Genomic DNA, 24,467 nt, shown 5'->3' with positions numbered 1-24,467 from the left:
GAACGTGGCTGGAAATGTTTATTTCCTTTGGCTGTTTTTTTAACAGTGATCCAAAACATGTGTTACTGTACTAATACGGTGGTATACCCAACATTAAGATGTCTGAACTTTAACAGACAGTAAAAAGTATGTGTGTGTTTGTGTTTTTAATGAACAGGTTTGACCTCTCAGATAAAGATGACTTCTTTGACAGCAGAACCAGGAGTTCAATAGTAAGTCCACAAAGTCTTCTCCCAGGGGTTGATGAATAGACAGTCTTTCCCTGAACTGTCAGAACCATCTTTTTTGTGTAATTTCTGAACAAAAACCACCAGGAATTTGGTAAAGGTTAAATATTGCTATTGCAGAGAAGAGATATATTTAAATGAGTATTATCTTCAGGAGCATGGGAGATAAAGTTAAGTTCTGTTTTTTTAATTTCCTTTCAGGTTTTTGAAATACTCAAAAGAACAAAATGCAAGGCCAAGTACAGCATGGGTAAGTCTGGCTCGCTATCACAGGCCACCAGGCCTCAGGTTTATTCTCAGTGTCTTGTTTTCCAGTAGAATTTGGAGATGATTGAATCTAACGACTGGACCAGGTGAGGGAGGGTTAAGATGAAGTAATTGAAACCCGTTTATTAATTTTATATTGAAAGAGTGCTGAGGTCGCTATTTATTGTTTGAAGTAGTGGAGTGAAGTTGAGTTTGAACAGCTCTGATAGTCTGGGAAAAACAATGCTTAAATAAGTGATATTACATGTCCATAAAAGGATAGGAGGTTTATGGGCGGGGTCATACCAGCTGTTACTACGTGATGGAAGAATGGAAGAGTAATTTTGGTAATTAGAATAGTCTGTCATGTTTGAGTCAATAAGTTTACTTGAGGTTATGTAAGAACACCAATATATCATCTGTGTAGAGACTGATGATTGTATTCCTTCTATGAAGATGTTGTCAAGAGTTTGAAAATGGTGAATAGGTCAGGAGAGAGTGGGCTGTTTAGGACATATATCAAGGATGCACACACACACACACACACACACACACACACACACACAAACACACACACACACACAAAAAGCACGTACACCACTTTAACCGGGCACGTTCAATACTTTTTCTCTCATAAAAGACATAAACAAAGCATGCACATACTACTTTTTCCAGCACAAACAAAAAAAGCATGCACACACACCAGACTGACAACTTTTTGTACAAGCTAAATAGTTCTCTGTGTGCAACATTTTATGGGTGTGTGACCTGCAAAGTTGTCTGCCTGTGAGCTAAAAAGTAGTGTGTGTCGATATTTCAAAGTGTCCTTGGGCGAGACGCTGAACCCCGAATAGCTCCTGAAGCCGCCCCATCAGTGTCTGTGAATGTGAGTTGTTAAGATAAAAGTGTGTTCTAGGGGGGGGGGGGGGGGGTGTATGCACCACTGTAGAACAATGTGACACAGGCAGGACTAACAGGATTATTAAGGTTATACAAAAAGGAGGATGGTTCATTATCCCAAACCCATACTTGTCAGGATTATAATTCAGAGGCCTGAAAGCTACAATAACTCTGCCGTGGTCCCATTTACTGAGCCAGAGGATAAAGATGTCGAACCCACATTGCCACGTGGGTCTGTGTTTTCTCTCGGCAGGTATCACCAGTCTCCTGGGGAGTGGTATCTATACAGCAGCGTATCCTCTTCACGATGTGAGTAGTGTAGTACTAACCCCCGCAATAATAGCTTGTTATTACTTGTATTATAGGTTGTACTAGTTCCAAGTCATGTTTATATGCTAGTGTTTTGGAGCCCATGTAATCGGTCATATTTTTGTACTCACTAGGAGATGAGGTGATAGAAAACATCTGCATATCCACCTTTTCTTCAGACTAGTCTTGTCTCATCTTGTCGTAGTCTGGAAATCCATCTCAGACGGTTAAACCCAGTTTACAGTCTCCAGTTAGTGTTCATTGTAACTAGCTTCAGTTTTTCTCTTTCCCTTTCCAGGGAGACATTAATCAGGAGAGCTTCAATGACAGAAAGGTGAGAGAGATTTTCTAAACGTATCTTCACAGATATGTTGTTTCATGTTTTGCCTTCACATGTACAGCTTAGCGCATGCAGAGTCCACATACAGTTGACACACACACACCAGGACCACAAAATCTGAACATTTCAGCTTTGGAGCACAAACTAAAAATTGGGTCAGCTTGAACATCATCCTAACAACATCCTAATCGTGTGTCAGTCCGTGTGATGTTTGTTCTCTCTTGCTATGTAACCCATGTGAAACGCCTGCAGCTGGCGTCCACAGGTACACTATGAATGTATTTCTGTTTTAACATGCATGGAATCTCCCATTATCTAGCTCCACACCAAAGTAGCCTCGGTTTTTTTCTCTTTTGTGAAAAGCTAATCCCAACTCAAAAGTCTACTTACTGGCTATTCCAGAGCTAGAACTCTACCCAACCATTGTATCAAAGACAAATATGGCAGTAGAAAGGCTAAAAGCATGATCAAATTGTACAAACAATTCAACAAAATACTGTTGAATGTCTTCCTTAGCTTTTGAATGACGAGTGGGCAAACTACAGTGTCTTCTACAAGTACCAGCCCATCGGACTTGTGCGGTAAGGACATATCTCTTTAGAATATCATTTACTGCCAATCTTGTATGTTAACAACTCTGGTCATCCTACTATTCTGACAAGGCTTTCTATTAACCCTCATGTTGTCCTCTGGTCAAATTGACCCATTTCCCTATATCAATGTTCTTTTTAATTCCCCAAAATAACATGATTGATTCCTCATAACGCTCTTTGCCAAGTACAAATCTCTACTTTCATTAATTTTGGGGCGTGTTGTTCAATTTTAGCATTTGTAAAAAAGTGTTTTTGAAATAGTATTGAGTAAAAGTTGACATATTCCAGTCTGTGATTATCCATCAGCATCCATTCCTTTAATTTTAGTCTCAATAATTCCTCATTTCTGCTTTTCTAACCCAAACATTAGGTATAATTTCCTACAAATTAGGTTTATTGATCATAGATTCCAACAATAACAATAAAATTAAAGTTAATGAGTTAGTATTACGTCAAAAAAATGACAAACATTGAAAAACGTGTTGAAAAAGGGACAAAAACGTAAGAAAAAGTTAAAAACATTGATTAAAAAGCATCAAGAAAAGTGTTAATTTTAAATTTTGACAAGAAGACAACACGAGGGTTAAGGAATGTCATTCTAGCTTATTGATTTGTACAGATTCAACTTGTGTGGTGTCATATATTTTAATATGACCATAATTAACAGTGGTGAGTGGGTGGAAGAATATTTTACTTAGAAATGCCAAGAATACCAAGGGCGCTGACAGATTCTTTGTGATGTCACAGCTGAATTAGTCAGAGGTAAGCAGATTTTCTCTATGTTGTACTTTTGCATCAACAGAAACAATCACGAGCACAGTTGTAGCATAAACCTTTATGTTACCTATTTGTTTTGCGAATCACGGCCATATCACGCTTTCCCATCAAATCTTTGTCGCGTGAGTCAAATGAGCGTTAAGGGGCCATTTACAGATGCAGACTCTGAAGCTAGGAGTGTTCTTCTGTTCGTTGTAAATGGGACGTGGAGTTTCAGTCCAGCGCTACATGCTGAGCTACAGAGATCTAAAAGGAGATTAAAAAAACACAACAGGGAAAAGTTGAGAAAAGCTAAACATCTGCAAACTTTTTTCCCTTTGACACAATGCAATTAGAAACCAGAAAATGGTTGAACTAATAACGTAGGAATCACTTCTAGTGCATATACTTTATATGTATAGTACGGCGGCTACGTCTATGTTCACAAGATGCAATTAAGCCCTTCAACAATGTGAATATAAGACAATTTTTTATGGATTTTTTCCCTTGAAAAAGCATGGTTTGTATCATGAACTGAGCATTATTATATAGGATGCAGATGTTGTGTTTCTGTGCAGCAAGAACTTCTTAATCAAGATTGTATTTCTCAAGAATGCCATTTCAGTATTGGCCAAGGCTGATCAGGGTTGATTTGTCCCCTATTGGATATACTTTTGAATCCTCTAGAGACACACAAAGTACACAGGTACACAGGGTGGTTTTGCAGAGGATAGCTGTAGAAGGAATTATGTCTAAAATAAGGCTCTAAGTCCTGTCAAGTTTGACTCCAATTTATTAATTCCCATGCCATCTTTCATCAAGTTTACCATAAGACAAGGCTCAATCTGAGACAAAGAGTTTACTGAGTCCAGCATAGAGTACAACACAGCTGTGGGGTCATAAACCGCATCGTAGTTCTAAGTATCGAACTTTGAGTCAGAGCTGGTCCACCAAGATCTCAACTGAAAAGGAACTCTTATCGGTTTTCTCCCTCAAGCTTTTATCCTCTCCTCACAGGTAGATGTCTTGTTTTTTGGACAGAAACTGTTATCGTACACAAACACACACACACACACACACACACACACACACACACACACACACACACACACACACACACCCACACACACACACACACACACACACACTTCCTATTCTGTTCTCGCAACCTTCAAACCATGCACCTCTGTGCCAGGAAAGCCTAAACTATTTTTATGATTTAAGATGAACTTTCTGTGCATCAGAGGTCACCCGGAGTACTTTTACCCACTTCCTCAATGACTAACACAACTCTTTAGCAACAAGCATATTCACAATTTGTTAATAAAATATTTCTACAATACTTTTTGTTTTTATTATGAATCTGTGATTACATTTTACTTTAAGATTTGATCACCCTGTTCAAGCAAATTAGTACAGTTCAGATTTCCATGCCCTGCCAATATGAATACCAACATGGTCATTTTGTCTGACAAATCTAAATGATTTGTGTCTTTTTGTGGTTTTAGGAAGTATTTTGGCGAGAAGATTGGTCTGTACTTTGCCTGGTTGGGTCTGTACACCCAGATGTTGATTCCTGCCTCTGTAGTGGGAGTCATTGTGTTCCTGTATGGATGTGCAACAGTTGATGACAACATACCAAGGTAAACACACACACACACACACACACACACACTTTTGTGAGCAATTTGATTGTCAACCTACTGTCTTTTTTAATTAATTATTTACAGCTGCTGTTTGACTCGCTGAAGCTAATTTGACATGTCTTGCTTTTGGGCATCATTAGTTATGTCAGTATTGTACTCTACAATCCCAGAGATCTGAGGATCTGCAGAGAAATCTTTTATGATATCCAGAGACATTGTGAGAAGGGTTAGATAGTAAAAAAAACTCTTGATATAACCGCTTAAAGTACCAGCTTCACCTTGTGGAAAATACAGGCCACCTTTCTTTCTGAGAGAGAGTTCAAAAGCTGGCTTTTCATCTCACGTCTGTGCAATAGGAGCTGGAGTCAGACCTTACATGGGCTAGCTTAGCATAAAGACTGTTAGCAGGGGTAAACAGCAAGAATGGCTCGGTCCAAAGTGAAAAAATACACCTACCAGCCCGTGTGAAGCTGACCGATTAACATGTTGGATCTTGTTTTTTTACAAATGGAAATGTAAAAACAGGAGTTTGGGGTTTGTCAGGATTTGCCAATTAATTCTTGGTTGTGATTGGTTTAAAGAAACACAAACTGTTTGTTTTTTTGTCCTATTCCAGAATGTATGTGGAGTGTAGCCAGACCTTACTCCTAAGAGCTAGGGGGATAGGTCTGGCAATGCCAGACTGATGCTTCACTGACCCCTTACAGTGCACCGTTAAACTTATTGCCATGAAAGCCAATGTGAGACTAATGGTCGCCCTAATATAGGCTCCTCAAATATAGATGCTCACCTGAATCTTGTTTAGTAAGTCCAGTGTGTGTGGCCCTCCAGCCCATGTTCCGCTGACTTCCAAAGAAGACAGTCCTGGAACACAACATTCTTTTATCATGCAGCTGCCAAGACGCCCTCAATCTCTAGAGACACACAAAAATTCCTATTTGAACACAGGACAGGTTTAGTGATGGAGTATGGCCGAAAAGATGTTCTCGTCCCATGACCTGTGACCGGGAGTGACCTGATGTTACCTAATTCTCCCCCTTGTCTTCTAGAAACTCCACCACATTGGTTAAACTACAATTGTTTCTAAGAGTCGCTATGCAGGTTTAAAATATAAAATTTCACTGTGATTGTAACCTCGCTGTCGGAAAATTGGACTCTGTATGTAATGCACAGACCAGAGATTGATCAAAATCAAATAAGAGTAATTTCCAATTTCTTTTAGGTAAATCAGTTTTTTCCTTAGGTCTGAAGACGTGGTGGGGGATTTAGGGGTCCTCCATCAAGAAAATGCAGTTCCAAATAATTTTGGACCATTATTATTACCATATCTGTGTTTAAAATGTTGGCAAAAGCTAGAGCCCATAATAAAGAAATAACACTCAAAAAGCTTAAAGACAAAACTTGCTAAAGACGTCCACTGGGGACCAATAAATAAAATATTAGGACTCAATAATGGACATAATGACTTGCTAATGTAAACTGTTTAAGTTAGAGCTAAAACAAATCAATGGAGAAATGAGAGGACGAATGAAATAGAGACAGGAAGAGGTTTTGATGAATTAGTTGGAACCAGGACTTCCTCTGCTTCCTCAACCTGCTTCTCATCATCCCCCCGGATATTATGACACATGCTGGCGGCACACACTCAATGCAGACACACACCACACACGCTCAGCGCGAGGGTTAATGTCAGAGTCTCACCCGGACTCTGAACCCCAGAGTAAGACAAACCAGACCCCCTCCCCTGTCTGTCTGTGTCCCAATAGGCCCAATGTGTTCATTAATTGTGTGACTGCTGATTAGATGTGGGACCTTTATCGTGTGATATGGGCTGTGTGAATGTGTGATTTTGTACAAGAGAGTAGGCTTGATTCCCATTATAACCAGGGTCTGGGGGGGTCCTCCTTCATTTCCTACGTCTGAAATCGTTGGAAAACATATATCTACTAGTAAAAAGTTGGGCAGGATCCCAATACTCGACTGTGCAGATATTTGTTTGTTTGGTAGGTGTTTGATTTTCAAGTATCTGTAATGAAGTTGAGACATGTTCTAATAAGTAGCCTAAAGAAAGATATAAGCTGTTAGGGTGTAAGACAGCTTTGACCTCTCTGAACGGTAATTTTTCATCTCTTTTGAGGTGTGGGTCGTCAAATCCACCTCTTCTATATATTGGGGGGGACACATTTCCCCTGCATCCCTCCAGAAATCTACACCAATGCTTGTGAACATGGGTGGTGGGGTGGGGCTTGATTTGTGTGTGTGTGTGTCTGTTGTTTTCCAGCATGGAGATCTGCCACCCAAAGAACAACATCACCATGTGTCCTCTGTGTGACAAAGTGTGCAGCTACTGGAAACTTAGCACCGCCTGTGCAACCGCCCGGGCCAGCCACCTGTTCGACAACCCTGCCACCGTTTTTTTCTCTATATTCATGGCCCTGTGGGGTGGGTGAACACACATTAGCTCGCCCAACAATGCATACATACCATTACATTTTGCCAGCTGAGATGTCACTGGAGGATTTCTCCACACAGGGAATGTTCAGTCGTGAACTGGGTGGTTCCTAAGGCAACCTGTGGTAAAAAATTGTTAGCTAATGTTACGCTAACTCTTGATATCACTTGAGCCTCTTTCACACATGCACCGCAACGCTAAACTTATCTGGACATTACCCAGGGGAGCTGTATGTGGAAACACAAATGTCTGAACCAGCTGGACGGTCGTCACCCTGCTGCTCCAGTGGCTGTGTAACGTTCGATTGAGCCTGCGTGTGAATATTGCAGCTTGCTGCCTGGGGAATTCAAATAGTATGATGACATTTATACGGTGCCAAAACAGGAAGAATACAAACATCTAACAGAAGATTTGTGACAAAAAAACATTTTAGAACGCTGCAGAGAAACGCTCCAGCGATCTGCCCCGGCCCGTCTCAGCCCAACTCCAACCAGCTGAAGGTGTCGCGATCTATAGTCCATTTCATTTCTGTTACAATCTAGAAATGTAACTGTAGCAGGCATCTCACTATCACTAACGTCCACATTCATATTTAGACACAACAAATGATAACTTTAGCTACAAAAAGCAAGGAAGTCGGAAGTTGCTTTTAGAGCACTGCAGACTAGCTCGTTGCAATTAGTTACAAGTTTCCACTTGCAAATCGCAAATCTTTGGTCTGGACTGGGCTTAAGGTAAAAGAGGAAGGGAGATTTACACCTAGACGCCAACGACAGTTTCTACCTGGACCGTTTAACGGTCCTAACAGTTAAATTTAGCTGAGAAAAGGGGGGGGTTCAGGGCACTGCGGGGTGCTTGTCCTTTTAGCAGCTGTCGCAGTTTAGTTTAGGAAACAAAAGGAGAGCATCATGCGGTGACGACAGTTAAGTTGAGGCAACAAAACGACAGTTAAGATGAGAAAAAAAGATAGTGGTTTGGGTTAAAACCCCAGTCCCAATGAGTAGTAACTTTGGGGACACTAACACCCGGTTCCTGGGTGTAAGTCTTGTGTTTTCCTCTTAACTTCTGAACTTTCTATGTTTAGAACTGATATAAACTCAGCTTTTAAACCGTTTTTAACTGTGAGCATGAATTAAACTCGTAATACATTTGAGTGTCTGAGTGCCTTTGCATGTTTGTCTGATTCTATTCTGGTTCATAGCTGCCATGTTCATGGAGCATTGGAAGAGGAGGCAGATGAGACTGAACCATGAATGGGACCTGACTGGATTTGAAGACGAGGAGGTGAGTGGTACCCAGATAACACAACTAGAAGAAGAGGTGAGCTACACCTGTGTGAAGAACCCCATCAGCTGAAATATGCAATATGGGTGGGTTATATTTTGATACACGTCATACACGCTGGTGCAAATTTAAAGCTTGTTATATTTAAATAAGATTTAAGACACAATGTCCCAGCCAGATTTCTAACAAATAACAGAAATGTACATTCATTCTCATAATAATAAGTTCTTTTTAGGTTTTCAACATATTTACACTGCTGTCACTTTTAGGCATTTTCGTCAAAACGGAGTTGTTTGTCTTGGTTAAATTAATGAGTATATCGCCCTTAGTATTAGTTAGATGTGGAATATGGAATCATTTGTGATCTGGGGCATGTGTCAGATTTCAAGATAAATGAATAAGTTAATAGATTTTGTGCAAATTGGTCCACTTTTCCTGTTATGTTTTCTAAAATGTGTACACATGTGGCCATAACCTCTGTACCAAATCTGGTCAGCTGTCACTGTTATGGTCGCTGTAGTCTAGCTGTGCCAGACCTTCCCCCACAGCGCTGCGGAGGAAGGTCTGGCTAGTCCAGTCCGGAGCATTCCCAGTGGTGCAACGTGGTGGATGTAGACTACGGTCGCTGGTTCCACTCGCCTTTGTTTTCTCCCCCAAAATGTATTTGACTAACCTGTCTCACTGTCTGACTGCTTGTCTTTCTTGGGGACAGCAGAAACATATTCTCTGTATACTCTGTACACCTTTAAACATTTAATAGGGAAAATCCCCCCATACCTGGACAAGTCTGTGGTGTGGATATGCACCGGAATGGTAATCAGGAAAACTGTTTAAAACTGTGAAAACTGGAAGCCAGGTCACCAAGTTAAAAAACTATCCAGTCGGGCAAAAACCTTCTAACTGACTAGATGTGTGTTGTGATGTCGAATGACTATTTGCGATCCTCTTTAATCAATAGTATTTTTAAAAACATTAACATTTCCCTTCAACACAGTAAAACATGTAGTGATTTGAATGTAATAATTTGAAGTTATCTTGGCTGTTTTAACTAACAATCTCACCTCTCTCTCTCTCTCTCTTCCCTATGTCTTTCTCTCGGTATATTTTTCACAGGAAGCTCTCAAGGTTTGGATGAATTCCTATTACTAGATAATCTCCTCTCCTTACTCTTGCAGTCTTCCTGCTGCTGCTGCTGCTGCCAACCGCAGAACATAACACATCACACATGATTTATGTGTGTTACTATAAATGACTTCTGCATGATTTTCACTCACACAGCGTACAACTCACGCAAAACAGTTAACTAAATCATTTCATTAAGCAATTTTAGCCTTTAAAAAAAACCAAATCCAAATCTAGACCAACCGAACCATAGGACAGACCCAGGCTCTTCTGCACCGGTATAGGTTGGAACAGAGACACTAATACAGATATGCAGATAAGGAGAACTATATAGGCACTTATATACACCTTACTAGCAACCAATTGAACTTTACAAGCAACTAATTGAATAAGTGCAAAAGACTTACAACAGTGCCATTACAGCACAGTGTGATGCAGTGCTAAATAGTATATAAGAAAGACATGCAAATTTACAAATTCTCTGCAAACTGTATTTGAAATATATTTAGTTGAAATACTGCCCATCTCTGGTGGTATGTGTGCAAGACACACAGGGCAGTCCAAAATCCCCCAAGCAATTATAAGTTCATAAATAAAAAGTGAAATAAAAATAGTTATGAAGCACTCCGGGTGTGAGAGATCATACTAGAAAGGAAAGGACTTCATGTTTGCTAACTGTTGCTTCTCTCTCTGACAGTCACACAAAGTGGAGCCTGGGATGGATGCCAGAAACCATTTACTACCACAGGAGATGGAGACAATAAGGCAATTAGGATTACCTTAAAATATATTTCTATCAGATACAAACAACACACACTCCAACCGGAAATCCCACACTCTGACCAAGTCAAAAAGAGAAAATGGATATTTATGGATGGATGGATTAATGGATAATTGTTAGAAATTGTGCAAACACATTGACTTGTCCACATAAAATACATATGATATTTGGATTAATTTACCAGTAATACCACCTTTCTCAGGATAAGAATACGAAGAGTTTTATAACAATCTTCATTTCAGAAACATCCCACTCCCAGGTTCCATAAACTGCTGCTATCAACCTTTCCAAGATGATAATGTTTCCTCTCTCTCTCTGATTAATTCCTGGCCTTTCCCTTCTTTCATTTTAATTTTTTTTCTTCATTTTACTTTCTTACCCAATGCTCATTTGAAATCTATTTGAAGTCATAACACTTCCAGTGGTTCAGATGGTGAGTATGGACATGTCTACCAGTTTTACGTCCCTGAAGCTGTCCAATAAAACATCTACCCCTATTTGGGGTAGGAAGCAGGGGTTTCTGCATAGATTGTATAAGTGAAGCCAAAACATCTGGATCGCCCAATGGTGTCTGGCTGCAGTATAACCCCCCAAACAGATGTTTCCCAAAGATAGTTACTGTCACACTGATCTTTGAGACTGCAACTATAGCGTCAGATTACTACTGTGCAGACACTTGCTCCAAAATGCCAGGACGGGGGCACCCATACCCAGGTACTTTGGCTTCACTTTTGACATTTTTACAATGGTAGAAAATGGATATGTGTAAGTTCAGAAGTTGTTTTAGTCGTCAACAGAAAACTCCGATTGGACAGATAGTCTAGCTAGCTGTCTGGATTTACCCTGCAGAGACCTGAGGACCAGGTAACCTAAGTCCTCAGATTGGACAGATAGTCTAGCTAGCTGTCTGGATTTACCCTGCAGAGACCTGAGGACCAGGTAACCCAGAGCTGCCAACTTTGCCCAAAAACTTGGAGTGAGATTTGGGGGGGCCAACCCATATTGTGCCGCGTACAAAGCAATTTCTTTGGGTCTTTTCCCTTCAGGGTTTAAATTGGGATTTGTTATATGTGGGGGGATGGGGCTCTCCCTAGGGGGGTCTGGGGGTATGCCCCCCCCAGGAAAAAATTTGGAAAAATAAACCATTAATTGGCACCTTCTGGAGAGTTTTTTTGCAAAAAAAATGTAGAAATCAAGTGTTAGCTACATGATATGTGCAAAACTGTAGGGTTAAGAGCCTTTGCATTGTTGTAGTATCAACAGGTTTTAGGGCATTTAGCATTACTTATTTACATTATTAACTTTCTTATGATATAAGAACTGACCCACACAATGTGCACATAATGAACCACATGAAGAGCAGTAGCATATGTCAGCAACAGCTAGAAGTTGGGTCTGTGGAGAACAGGTCCGGGGTCCTAGTGTAGGGACCAGGACCCAAAGTTAAATTAATGTTGAGGGATCAACTAAGACCACTGAAATCTCTAAGAATGAGAACCACTGTTTTACATAAATTCTATCCTTTAACCTTTGTGCCAAGGCTCAGTATGTTTGGCCCTCATCCTCTGTGCCCCCCTTACTGGATTTACTTTTTTGGGAAAATAAAGACTATTTGTTCATTTTATAAAACATTAAATGAATTATTTACAGTTACATTTAGAGATGCACAGAGGTTAGAGAAGCACTATAGTGGCCCAACGTTGCAGTATCGCATATATAGTATAGTATACATAGTATAGTATATATAGTACAGTATATATAGTATAGTATAAATAGTATAGTATATATAGTAGGCTACTGTATAGTATAGTATAGCTCAGATGTGTTTCATCAGATTTCTGCTCATGTTTACAACTTTGTGCACATTCAAAATATAACTCCTCCCATCTCTGTTGTCCGAGATGTGGAGAGTTGTAATACAGTGTACTGTGCATGTTATTGCTCCGCTGATATGGTGGATCTCACTCAGACCGTCTGACAGACACAGAGGCGCATTTGGGTCTCTGACAAAGTTTAGAGGAGGCTGTACGCTGCTCTTCATTGGAGGACTACACACAAATGCAACGCGTCACTGCCCCCCCCCCCTCCCCCCCAGAGCGAGTACACTAAAATGAACTGAAGTTGCTACGCTACCAGCCGCGCTGCTCACCTCTATCTTTACAGAGAGAGTGGACACGAAGCGACGGACGGGTCTGTGATACTCAAAGCACATACCTGAAGCCGGGAAGCGCTCTTTAACCCCCTCACAGTCTCTGAAAGCACAACTAGTCGATCATAAGTGTCAACAGCAAATCTATAGATAAACTATCTTTCAGAAATTTGACCGACCGGTTGACACTTCAGCGTGAGAAATCGGGGTGGGTGTGTGAGCGTGTGAAACCAGTCAAATGCGTGTGTCTCACGGCCAAGCGGAGAGTTGGCAGCCCTAACCATAGTCCTCAGATTGGACAGATAGTCTAGCTAGCTGTCTGGATTTACCCTGCAGAGATCTGAGGACCAGGTAACCATAGTCTCTCGATTGGACAGATAGTCTAGCCAGCTGTCTGGATTTACCCTGCAGAGATCTGAGGACCAGGTAACCATAGTCCTCAGATTGGACAGATAGTCTAGCTAGCTGTCGGATTTACCTGCAGAGACCTGAGGCAGGTAACCATAGTCCTCCGATTGGACAGATAGTCTAGCCAGCTGTCTGGATTTACCCTGCAGAGATCTGAGGACCAGGTACATAGTCCTCGATTGGACAGATAGTCTAGCTAGCTGTCTGGATTTACCCTGCAGAGATCTGAGGACCAGGTCACCATAGTCCTCAGAAACACACCAGAGGTTAGAACACCAACACAGAGACAGAGGACGGGGACGGACATCCGGATGTATTTCCAGTGGCACCTGAAGGGTGGAAGCTTCCAGCTCAAAATATCACAATGAGGTCTCCATGTGTCCTCTTCCCTCAGAGCTTTGTCTTTTGGCTCTGAGAGTCCGGCTCTGATGGGGGCCCTTTGGTGCGAGCTTTAAGCCATTTTTCCCTTTGTAAACCTATTACATGCATAAAAAGATATATCACATTCAAAGGAAAGGGAAAAGTCAAAAAGCATAATAAGAGCACTTTAAATAATGTGGTCTGGGACATCACATGTGTGTTATGTGACTGGTGTATTATATTTCAATTTCCTTTTTTAAAACAGCTCTAAGACACCATATCCTCCTGTCCCATGGGCTTACATCTATCTGGAATTCCACCTGCGTTTCACTCTCTGTCATTTCTGTGTGTGTCCCCATCACAGGACCACCCCAGGGCGGAATATGAGTTCCGGGTCATGCAGAAGTCTTTGAGCAAAGATAAAAAATCACATCACAAGGTAATTATATGGTAGGCTCTACACATCTGTAAAGTTGTATGTGTTACAAGTTCATTCACCTTTTATAAAGCCTTTAAGTTTTTTCTCCCCCCTACTTTATTTCACAAATGGGGTAGTACAGATAGTATTTAGTAGTTACTGGGTTGTATGTATCTAATATTATATATAATATATAATATATTGAATATCTGGGATAGGCTTCAGCCCCTTTTGGCCTTGTAAAGGTTAAGCAGGTGAAGATAATGAAAACTAAAATTTAATACAGAATTATTAAACAGACAGATTTTTCAATTATTTATTAAAATCTTGAACATTTTAAAAAGTTACAAAAATAGACAGAGGATTAACCTGTCTATGGTAAGTAAACCCTGGAAAAAACCTGTAACTGAATAACTATAACGTTTCTGTTATTTGAAGAAAATCATTTTGTTTTCACATAACAAAATATTTGCAAATGCATCAACATTTCACAAGTATTTATCTTTTACATCAAAGACAAAACAATAAAATACTATTTTAAATTACATCAAATTAACAATGAGAGACAGTCAAGGTCTGGTCAGATAAAAAAATCCTGAAAATGATTGACGGCTGATGACTGTATGTCCTTATTATATGATGCAGCCAGCCGTATGAACAATGCTTTTATTTTAAAGGAGGAAGTTACTTTAGAACCAAAGCATATATTGCTGGACTCGGTCGAGACCAGCTAGAATATTTGGCGAGTCCAATGTCCGAGTCCGAGACCAGTCTGAGTCCAAATACCAACGAGTCCAGGACAAGTCCGGGACAAGAGAAAAAACCTCTTGAGTCCGGACTCGAGTCCTAGTCCATACTCAAGTACTACAGCTCTGACCAGTACTAGGAGTTCAAGAATCAGGTTTCCATCAGGATTCACATTTGCATTCAGTTCTACTGGAATTGAAGCTGTGCTACTTCTGGTAGGTATTCTGGTGAGACATTGACATGTTTCTGCTTTAATGGTGTCTGTTCAACACTTCATATAACATCTACAGTTACAGTGCACTTTACTACAATTGCATATTGCGGTTAAGGTGACTATGTTTTTAATATGAATTGTTTTTTAGATTGAAAAGCTCACATGTCAAGACCGCCTCCCAGCCTACATGACTAATGTTGTCATGATGCTATTAATGGTAAGAAGAACCCTATACCCTGCATATGGTATGTCAATGATGATTTCCAAAGGTTTTGGAATGAATGAAATCTGTTTATAAATGTTTGCAAACTTTTTTTAAATGTCAGATTGGTGTTACGTTTGCCATTGTGTTTGGTGTGATCCTCTACCGGATCTCCACCAAAGCCGCTCTTCACATGAGCTCCAATCCGGTCACCCGGAGCCATGTCCAGCTGACGGTTAAAACCACCGCCGCCATCATCAACCTGGTGGTGATCCTCATACTGGATGAGGTGTATGGAGCTGTGGCACGCTGGCTCACTGTGTTAGGTAGGTTATAACTGGCTCAGGCAGTTAACTATAGCTCTGTTATCAAATTCATCTTCATCTATATAAATTAAAAGCAAGAATACCCAACCCCTCTGCTGTCACTTGATAAATTATTACTCTGGTTTACACAGGAATATGCAGCATGGCATGCAGAATTATTACTGTGTACACCAGGTGTCTTCAACCTTTTTTAAGCCAATGATCCCTTATCTGAGAGACGGAGCAGGGATCCCCTTTATATATTTCATAAAATTAAGTTGCATATTTAACTGGGCCTGAAATACAAGCCTAAAGCCTTCATACATACCTTTTAAGTGCATAAAACAGTTGTTGGCATGATAGCATGTTTTAGTGTTAAACATACATGCAACAGTGAATCCTTAGTGAACTGTATCTGTGGAGGGCTACCTTGGTGACTGCCTCACCTGTAGGCCAGGAAGCCTATCATTCATGTTTTTTTTTCACAAATGCAAAAAATATGTGGGATTCAAGTTAATACATTTACCTTTTTGTAAAATAAATTTCAAAAGTTGCAAAGGACTCCCTTTATTCATTTTGACAGATGATGGTCTAGCGCAGAAAACTTCCCTAATATTAAATTACATAAAGCTCCTCTGAAAGCTTGGTTTAGGATCCACCCCCCCCCCCCCCCCCCCCCCCCCCCCCCCCACCCCCCTCATGAATCTAATGAAAGTGTCCATTCATTTTTAGAGGTTCCTAAGACAGACAAGAGCTTTGAGGAACGACTAATCTTCAAGACCTTTATTCTCAAGTTTGTGAATGCGTTCACCCCCATCATCTACATTGCTTTTTTCAGGGGAAGGTTAGTGACTTCATTGCATTTCAAATTGCCATTTTGTAGCTTTCAGCTACTTTGTTTTCATTCTTATGTTTAACCACATCATTTTAATACATTTTAAAAATGATAAATAAATGTTTGAAGATGAAGAACTCTCTCTATCTCTATCTGTCCATTTTCCCCCTTCTAGACTGGTAGGCAGACCTGGCAGCTACCTGTACGTGTTTGAATCCTACAGAATGGAAGAGGTAAGGTTTACACTGATTCCACTCAGTAATAAGTATGTGTACTTTATCATTATGTGTACCTTGTACTCAACTTTGTTGACTTTGTTCACTCTTACTTTGGTGACCGTCCTTTGGAACATTTTAGAAAACATATACTTACTACTGCCAAAGATATATACATGCAAATTGCCCGCCCCTTAGTCCATATCCTTGACGTTCCACTCCCCGGATTGCTCCGGTGCCTAAGGAAATTACGACGGATGTATGTATTTTCGCAGATTTCTTTCTGCAGGGTAAATCCACACAGCTATCTAGACTATCAAATGTCTTGTTCTGTCCGCAATTCATAGAGATTCAGTTCACTGTCACAGAGGAGGGAAGAAACTAGAACACATTCACATTTAACAAGCTGACCTCAAAAACTATTCATCAATTGTCAAAATAGTTTGACAATTATTTGACTAATCAATCGTGCAGCTCTAGTCAGGATGCCTGTGTAATACACGTTTAGGACACTGATAGGTGGAATATTTAACCATGGAGATTCTCAACTGTATTTGATCTATTCTAAGGATCATGCACAGAAGGCTTAGTTTGAGGTAACTCAATCCCACAGCTGAGAATAGATCGTAATGTGTTGATCTATTAGAAGGGTCTTAGAAATAAGGAGCTGTTTGAAGGTAACACTGTACCACAGAAATAGATAAGCCGACATGTGTGAGGACAAGAAGAAAACTATGAAAGAGGAGTTACTCTGATGTTCACAGAGACACTTTGGGTACACACTTTTACATGTGTGTGTACCCACGGCTATCTTCCTTGTTCAATAATTGAATAAAGCTCCATTTAATCTAAATTTATTGGACTCGTCATGTGTGCAGTCTCCTCCATCATTTCCGGTCAAGATTCCCAGATTTAAGACGCTACGTCAAGATAGAAACATGGACTTAGGAACAGTTCATCTTTGCTGTTGTTTTCTCCTAAATTAGGTCATAGCCTAATTAACATGGTTACCAAACATCTGCAAGTTAAGAAGTTTCTGAAATACAGCCCCAGAATGTGCACAAGCACTGACAAAGTGAGTCTTTTATATGTCCTCTTTAATGTTCATCATTCATTTAAGAATAACACACAAGAAGAATTACCACAATTACAACAAATTCTAAATTAGTCTGTTATGTGTCAGTTTTCTCCTGCCACTCAAGAGTCATCAAAGGATGAAACCATATGACAACCAAATAACCATGAAGTTGTTTGGATCAAGGTGAGGTAGCGGGAGCAGTATTTTTAGACTTCCTGTGCACATGAAATAGAAAACCTAATTTGTTCCCAACAAGCAGTGAGATAATTTAGATCAGTGATTCCCAAAGTGGGGGTCGGGACCAACAGGGGGGTCTTGAGCCAGAGAGGGGGGGTCGCAAGTTGATTTCCAGAAATAAATTAAAAATTTAAAAACGATTAGAAATAGCATATGTTAGCCATAATTTTAACACAAGATACAACTAGTGGCAAAATTTAAAATAAAACCAAGCAAACAACTAAAAACGGAACAGCTCTTTTGATTTTCACGCCTATAGAGCGTGCACGGTTGCGCGCAATGTTTAGATACGTTTATAGTGGGGGGGTCGCAAGTCACTTGCACCGTTACTTTGGGGGTCGTGGGCTGAAAGTTTTGGGAACCCCTGATTTAGATTTTAAAAAAAAAACTTTTAAACTTAAAGTTCACCAAGTTATCTGTTCCCATTGGTTCTGGAATAGCTAAGCGGTACTTGGGTTATAATTTGTTTCAGAACAGAAGTCAGCGCATAGCCAAGTGCTGTCATTAATTATCCATTAATACGAATTAACAATCCTTAAACCCTTACACATATGTTGTCATTGTGCATTGGGCCTACTTGTTAAAATGCCTTTTCACTGGAGTTGTGGACTGTTTTACAGTGTACTCATGGAGGCTGTCTGATGGAGCTGTGCATCCAGCTGAGCATCACCATGTTGGGAAAGCAGCTCATTCAGAACAATCTTTTTGAGATTGGAGTACCGTAAGTAGTAGTAGTATCACTTTAACTTTAAAGTTGTTTATCATCACAAATCATGTTGACATTATGCTTTGCAACTTAACTACTTTTGTTCAATAAATTACTTTGTTTGATCCTTCAAACTTGTGCATCTCTCACTGTTGTATCCCGGAAAAGCCCTCATATCGTCATAACCAGGCTCTTTGGCCATGCCTACAAATAAGAGATGCCCCAGTTTAAAAGATCAAACAAAGAAATATAAGTAATTAGGTTGCAAAGCATAACAAAGGAACAAATAAGATGGGATGTGAATATCAGTAATATCAGTATTGTATGGTGTGCTTGTTTGTTGTGAGTGTGCATGTTGTTGTGTCAAACTCAAGGCCTGAGGGCCAAATTTTGATCCGGCTTTTTAGGTTCACAATACATTTTGGCTCACTTATTTGTGGGCCAGACCAAAAAGACAGGAAAACTTATTTTTCAAAGCTGGAAATACCCAACACTAAAGCAGAATTTGACGGAGTAGCCGACTTTCACAGAAGCGAGAGTTTCATATCAAGGCTGTGAAACAGATTGCTGTGAGTCGGCTGCTTTTAAAAATGTAATCATTGTCTTGGTTGCTTTACTAAACTCTATGATGGCTAAGGAACTTTAAGTGAGAAGACTGTATGAGACATGCAATAATGCAGTCAAAGATTTGTACATTAAGCAATAAACTACACATGTCTGGCCCTGGATGAGATTCTTATTTCTCAATGTGGCCCTTAGTGGAATTGAGTTTGACACCCCTGCAAGAGGGTACAAAATAGGCAGAAAAACAAGGATAAACTAAAGAGAGAAGAAGTAGCAGAGAATAATATAGACCAGTGAGGCCAGGGGGCACCAGGGGCATTAAGAGCTAGCCTATTGTAATTATAGTAATACGTAATAGTAAAAAGCCCCAATTAATCAAGAAGATCCCGCCAAGGATAGTTATAATGAAGCTATAATGAAGTTTACAGTGGTTATCAGCAAAATAATAATACAAAAAATGTATGCATGCACGTGTGTTCATATTTTGTGTGTGTGTGTGTGTGTGTGTGTGTGTGTCTGTGTGTGTGTGTGTGTTCCTCAGCAAGCTGAAGAAGCTGATTCGCTACATTCGCTCAAAGCAAGGGGCTTTTCAAGAAGAAGAGAGACAGAAGAAGCTGCAGAGATATGAAGCGGACCACTTCCTGGAACCATTTGCTGGGTTAACACCTGAATATATGGAAATGAGTCAGTACCACACTCTGTGTCCTCAGCACAGGCCGAGAAACACAAGCAGAACATACACAAGAAAGGCTTTAGGTTAACTTTGTGAGGAAACAGACCATCAATAGAATGAATAGCAGGCTTACACCCAAGAGAAATTGAAATATCACTAATGTTTTAATAGTCTGAATAAGTCAGAATGATGATTCTTCAGATCATGTAAATGTTGTTCTAGGTTCTAAGGTAACTTCGCACCACAGCTGGATTCTCACACTATCACAAGACGGAGGAAGAATTGTGGGATATCTTACAAAAATCGATCTGGTCAGGCTTCAACCCAATGTGTTTGAACTACCAGTACCTTTCCTTTTTAGTACACTTTACACTTTAGTACACATATTTAGCAGAGCCATCTCTCCATCCAACTTCTCACCTTGACCAAATGCATCCATTGGTATAGTTGTTGCTATGGTGTGTGTCTCTCAGGCACTCTGCTGGCTGCATCCTATCAAAGCTAAAAAAAAGGTAAAGGTTGTGTTGAGACAAATCCAAAGCTTAAAAGTGTTCTACCTATAATTGGTGCCAGAAGTTGGTGAGCTAAGAGGGCATCATGTGACGGGATGGGAGTTAAGTTTCACTGTTTGGCCACAATGTTGTAAATGGACTGTTCTTGTATAGTGCTTTTCTAGTCTTACCGACTACTAAAAGCTTTTACATAGTAAAAGTACATAGTACGTAGTATAGGAACTGTGGCCAAGGCTGCCGAACAAGGTGCCGCCTGCTCATCAGATACACACTCAAACACATTTACACACTGATGACGCAGCATCGGGGGCAACTTGGGGTTCAGTGTCTTGTCCAAGGACACTTCGACATGCAGGGCCAGGGATCAAACCACCAACCTTCCGATATCAAATCTATGTACTCACGTGGCATGCACGGATTTCATCCTCTGAACAGCAAGATCATAGGTAATAAATCAGTAAGGCAGGCGAGAGATTGCTCTTATCATTGCCTTCAAAATATGAACAATGGAAGCCATAATGCGAGCGCTGACTCCGTTGTACGGGCATGGGGTCTTGCAATTGGTGCACTTTTCTACACTGTAGCGACAACAAAAACTAGTGTTGCGTAGATGATTATACAAGTGTACTCCAGTAAGACTAGTTTACACTAGTAGTAGTAGATGCATATACTGTTAATCCACAATCCCAGATATAAGTCTGACGTTAGCAGTGATGACTTTGTAATATATTATTCTCTCTTCTTCTTTTTCCAGTCATCCAGTTTGGTTTTGTGACATTGTTCGTGGCATCCTTCCCCCTGGCACCGCTCTTTGCTCTGCTCAACAACATCATTGAAATACGACTTGACGCTAAGAAATTTGTGACGGAGTTGCGAAGACCAGTGGCAGCAAGAGCCAAAGACATTGGTGGGTGTTATTCAAACATACTATACCTTACTTTCTGCTTTCTTACAGATGCTTTGTTGCTTGCTCCTGCCTCTGCTTGCATATTTCTGCCGATAATCTTGCTTTTCCTCTGTGAGAAACTATGAACAGCAGCTCCTGGATACTTATGAATCTCTGGACTATACATTTCTTATCAACATAGCTATCGCCATAGCAATTGCTATATTTCAACATTTTTACGACCTCTTCAATACTGCATGAGCGTGGCCTACCAATAGCACAAGCCTGTCTTACAGTGACTGGAAACGTGGTACTTAGCTAAAGCTAATTAGCAGCAAGATGCCTTCCTTCTCTGTGGATGACTACTACAAAATATGTGATACGACCGGCTAGCTTGCATTATCATCCAGACAGAGCGCCTCTTCAACCCCTGTAGGACTGTAGGACCCTTAGTAGGACACAGCCATGGACAGCTGCGAAATGGAGAATTAGCAACAAAATCCTCCAACAACAATAACCGAGTGTTTAACTGGATAACTGGATTTTACTGCACTGCTGTAGGACCCTGGATCTCTGGCTGATGACTTGGATTGCATCTCATCATCACACAGCAGGGTAAGGACTGAGAGCAATTCAAAAAGTAAAAAGTTACAGGGAAAGCTAACAAGATGTAAAAAAATCATGTTCAATAAAAACACCAAAATTGCTTTCGCAAAGACATGGTGTCTGATTTGGTCCAAAGAATCACAGATATCATGGCAATAAGCCAACTGTGGAGAACATTATACTGCATATAGGGTCACAGGTCACTGGACTTTATGGAACAAAGTCGGCTCTCTGAACATGGTGTTTATCAGTGGCCCTCTACCGCCAATCAGAAGAGAAGTTGAGAGATTCAGACGACTGTTGGCACTGAACAAAAGGCTTTCCACTGCATCTACCATCCATTCTCTACAGTTCTTTTTAGAGCTATGGACTGACTCAACATGTGACAGAGCCCACACACAATAAGGGGCACACTGAACATTTCCAAGGTTGTGGTGACTGTTGTTGTTCTCTCTGATCATTCCTGTTTTCTTTAATGACACTATCTCTGTGCACAAAAGTGTCCAAACAAAGTTAATCAGAAAACAGTATATCACTGAAAATACTAGAGAAACATTCTCCTCAACACACTTTTTTGGGTCTCAGTCAGTAAGCTTGATGATAATTTCAATTGTAAAATTACAATTGTTATTGATGCCTTTGCTGCCATTAAGGGCAAAGCTGTCTCTGGTAAGAAAAATCTGATGTGGAGTTCCCCAAGGCTCCATTCAAGGACCTCTTCTGTTTAACATCTACATGCTTCCACAGGCTCAGATTATGTAAAACAGCAAAATAATTAACCATAATTATGCAGACAACACACACATTTACATAACCTTATCGCCAAGGGAATAAAGTCCAAAAGAGGGACGAATAAAAGTTAACGCACAACTTCAAACAACAATGTTAAAAACAACAGACAACGCCAGAATGTAGTCGATGTAGTCATGGACTCTGACCTGAATTTTAACAGCCACATCAAGACAATTACAAAGTCAGCATATTATCACCTAAAAAAATGATCAAGGGTTAAAGGACTTATGCATCCACAAGATTTGGAAAAACCTGTCCATGATTTTATCTAGATTTGACTACTGTAATGGTATCTTGTTTCTAAAATATCAATCAGACAGCTGCAGCTGATTCAGAACACTGTAACTGCAGTCCTCACTAAGACCAAGAAAGTGGATCACCTTAGTTCTGAAGTCTTTACACTGGCTTCCTTTCCTGCAAAAAATTGGCCTCTCAGGACGTCTGGGACAGGTCTGCTTTCTGTCCCCAGAGTCCGAACTAAACGGGGGGCAGCTTTCAGTTTCTATGCTCCTCATATCTGGAACAAACTTCCAGAAACCTGCAGATCCGCTGCTACTCTCAGTTCTCAGTTCTCAGTTCTTTAAATCAAGGCTGAAGACCTTTCTTTCTGATACTGACTTTCTTTTAATAATTGTTAATTTCTCATACTGCACTGTAACTTTTAGTCTCATATTTTATGTTTTAAATTTAAAAAAAATTGTTTTTGTTGTTTGAACTGCTCTTTGATGTAATGTGTAAAGCCCTTTCAATTGCCCTGTTGCTGAAATATGCTATACAAATAAAGCTGCCTTGCCTTGCCTTGTACAAAGGTGTAAAATGCATAAATGGACACGATAGTAAAAAATACATTGCATGCACAATTCTGTAAATGTTTCTGTAAATATATTCCTGACAACCAACAAACTGCACCTTAGAAAACTTCTTCCAGCAGTTGATACATATTGTAATGTTATGTCTACAGGTATATGGTACAACTTACTAAGAGGGGTAGCAAATGTGGCCGTCATCATTAATGTAAGTAAAACATTGATGTAATAACTGATTGTAATGCATGTACTGTACTCCCATGATTCCCAACCAGGGGTACTTGTACTACTATATAATACTACGGTAATTAGATAATTTATAAATCAAACCCTAACCATATTAACGTTAAGTCGACTGTAACACTTGACTAATGGGTTTGGATAAAACGGGTGGGTGGTGATGGCACAATGGGGAAGTAGTAAAGAAACTATTAGTAGTCAAATATTCAGCCTCAGTCCAAGTAGTAGTAGCCTGTTATGTCTGCAGATCAAACCAAGCTTAATCTTAACAGTTCAGTTGTATTAAAAACTTAACAATATCCACTTTAATACAATGAAAAACGTTATTCATTTGGAACATACATTTGGGAACCAATGAAGGGTATGTGAGTTCATCTGACAGGGCTGTAGGGATACCCCGGACCAAAAAGGTTGGAGGAACCAGTGCTGTACTCCATCACTTTGATTTGAAACAATGCAGTGACACACTAAATAAATAACCATGACATCATTTGAGAAAGTGCATAAATACAGAAGCTGTGTGATAGCAACATATGGGTTGTTCCCAGATAAGCTGCCTCATATCTAATATTTGACCTAATTTGTTAGTTTGTTTCAAGCATACTGAACCCAGATGCATGTCCAGGAATGTCATACATTCATGTCCAATGAATGTATGAAACTGTAATGTTAGTAATTCAAGTAGAAATGAGTAGTGGAGACATAAATGATACTTTACATTAAGAGAACAGGATGATGAAACGTCTTCAACTCAACTACTACAATCCAGTGGATTGTGTCATTTCAACTTGACACTGTATGTTGTTACAGTCCGCACTGTCTTGTTAACACATTCTAACTCCCATTTCTGTCCCCCCC

The 24,467-nt window shown here is 40.1% G+C and overlaps 1 protein-coding gene across 2 annotated transcripts in view; it reads left to right on the top strand.

The window, feature by feature from the left end:
* The window catches only part of LOC116693378 (anoctamin-1), a 44,321-nt gene that overhangs the window by 17,081 nt on the left and 2,773 nt on the right, over nt 1–24,467 (top strand). The window contains exons 5-22 of one of the 2 annotated variants that reach the window (XM_032522309.1): nt 158–212; nt 429–477; nt 1,627–1,682; nt 1,981–2,016; nt 2,539–2,603; nt 4,880–5,014; nt 7,299–7,459; nt 8,671–8,753; nt 9,867–9,878; nt 13,938–14,012; nt 15,101–15,169; nt 15,279–15,480; nt 16,192–16,303; nt 16,470–16,527; nt 18,445–18,545; nt 19,636–19,778; nt 21,034–21,186; nt 23,525–23,577. In XM_032522309.1, coding sequence (XP_032378200.1) covers nt 158–212; nt 429–477; nt 1,627–1,682; nt 1,981–2,016; nt 2,539–2,603; nt 4,880–5,014; nt 7,299–7,459; nt 8,671–8,753; nt 9,867–9,878; nt 13,938–14,012; nt 15,101–15,169; nt 15,279–15,480; nt 16,192–16,303; nt 16,470–16,527; nt 18,445–18,545; nt 19,636–19,778; nt 21,034–21,186; nt 23,525–23,577 — 1,618 coding nt within the window. The remainder of the gene's footprint in view (nt 1–157; nt 213–428; nt 478–1,626; nt 1,683–1,980; nt 2,017–2,538; nt 2,604–4,879; nt 5,015–7,298; nt 7,460–8,670; nt 8,754–9,866; nt 9,879–13,937; nt 14,013–15,100; nt 15,170–15,278; nt 15,481–16,191; nt 16,304–16,469; nt 16,528–18,444; nt 18,546–19,635; nt 19,779–21,033; nt 21,187–23,524; nt 23,578–24,467) is intronic. The other variant, XM_032522310.1, reaches the window with a different exon arrangement.

This window comes from Etheostoma spectabile, chromosome 8, assembly GCF_008692095.1.
Source record: "Etheostoma spectabile isolate EspeVRDwgs_2016 chromosome 8, UIUC_Espe_1.0, whole genome shotgun sequence".
NCBI classification, from domain to species: Eukaryota; Metazoa; Chordata; class Actinopteri; order Perciformes; family Percidae; genus Etheostoma; species Etheostoma spectabile.
This window is presented reverse-complemented; position numbering and strand designations above follow the sequence as displayed.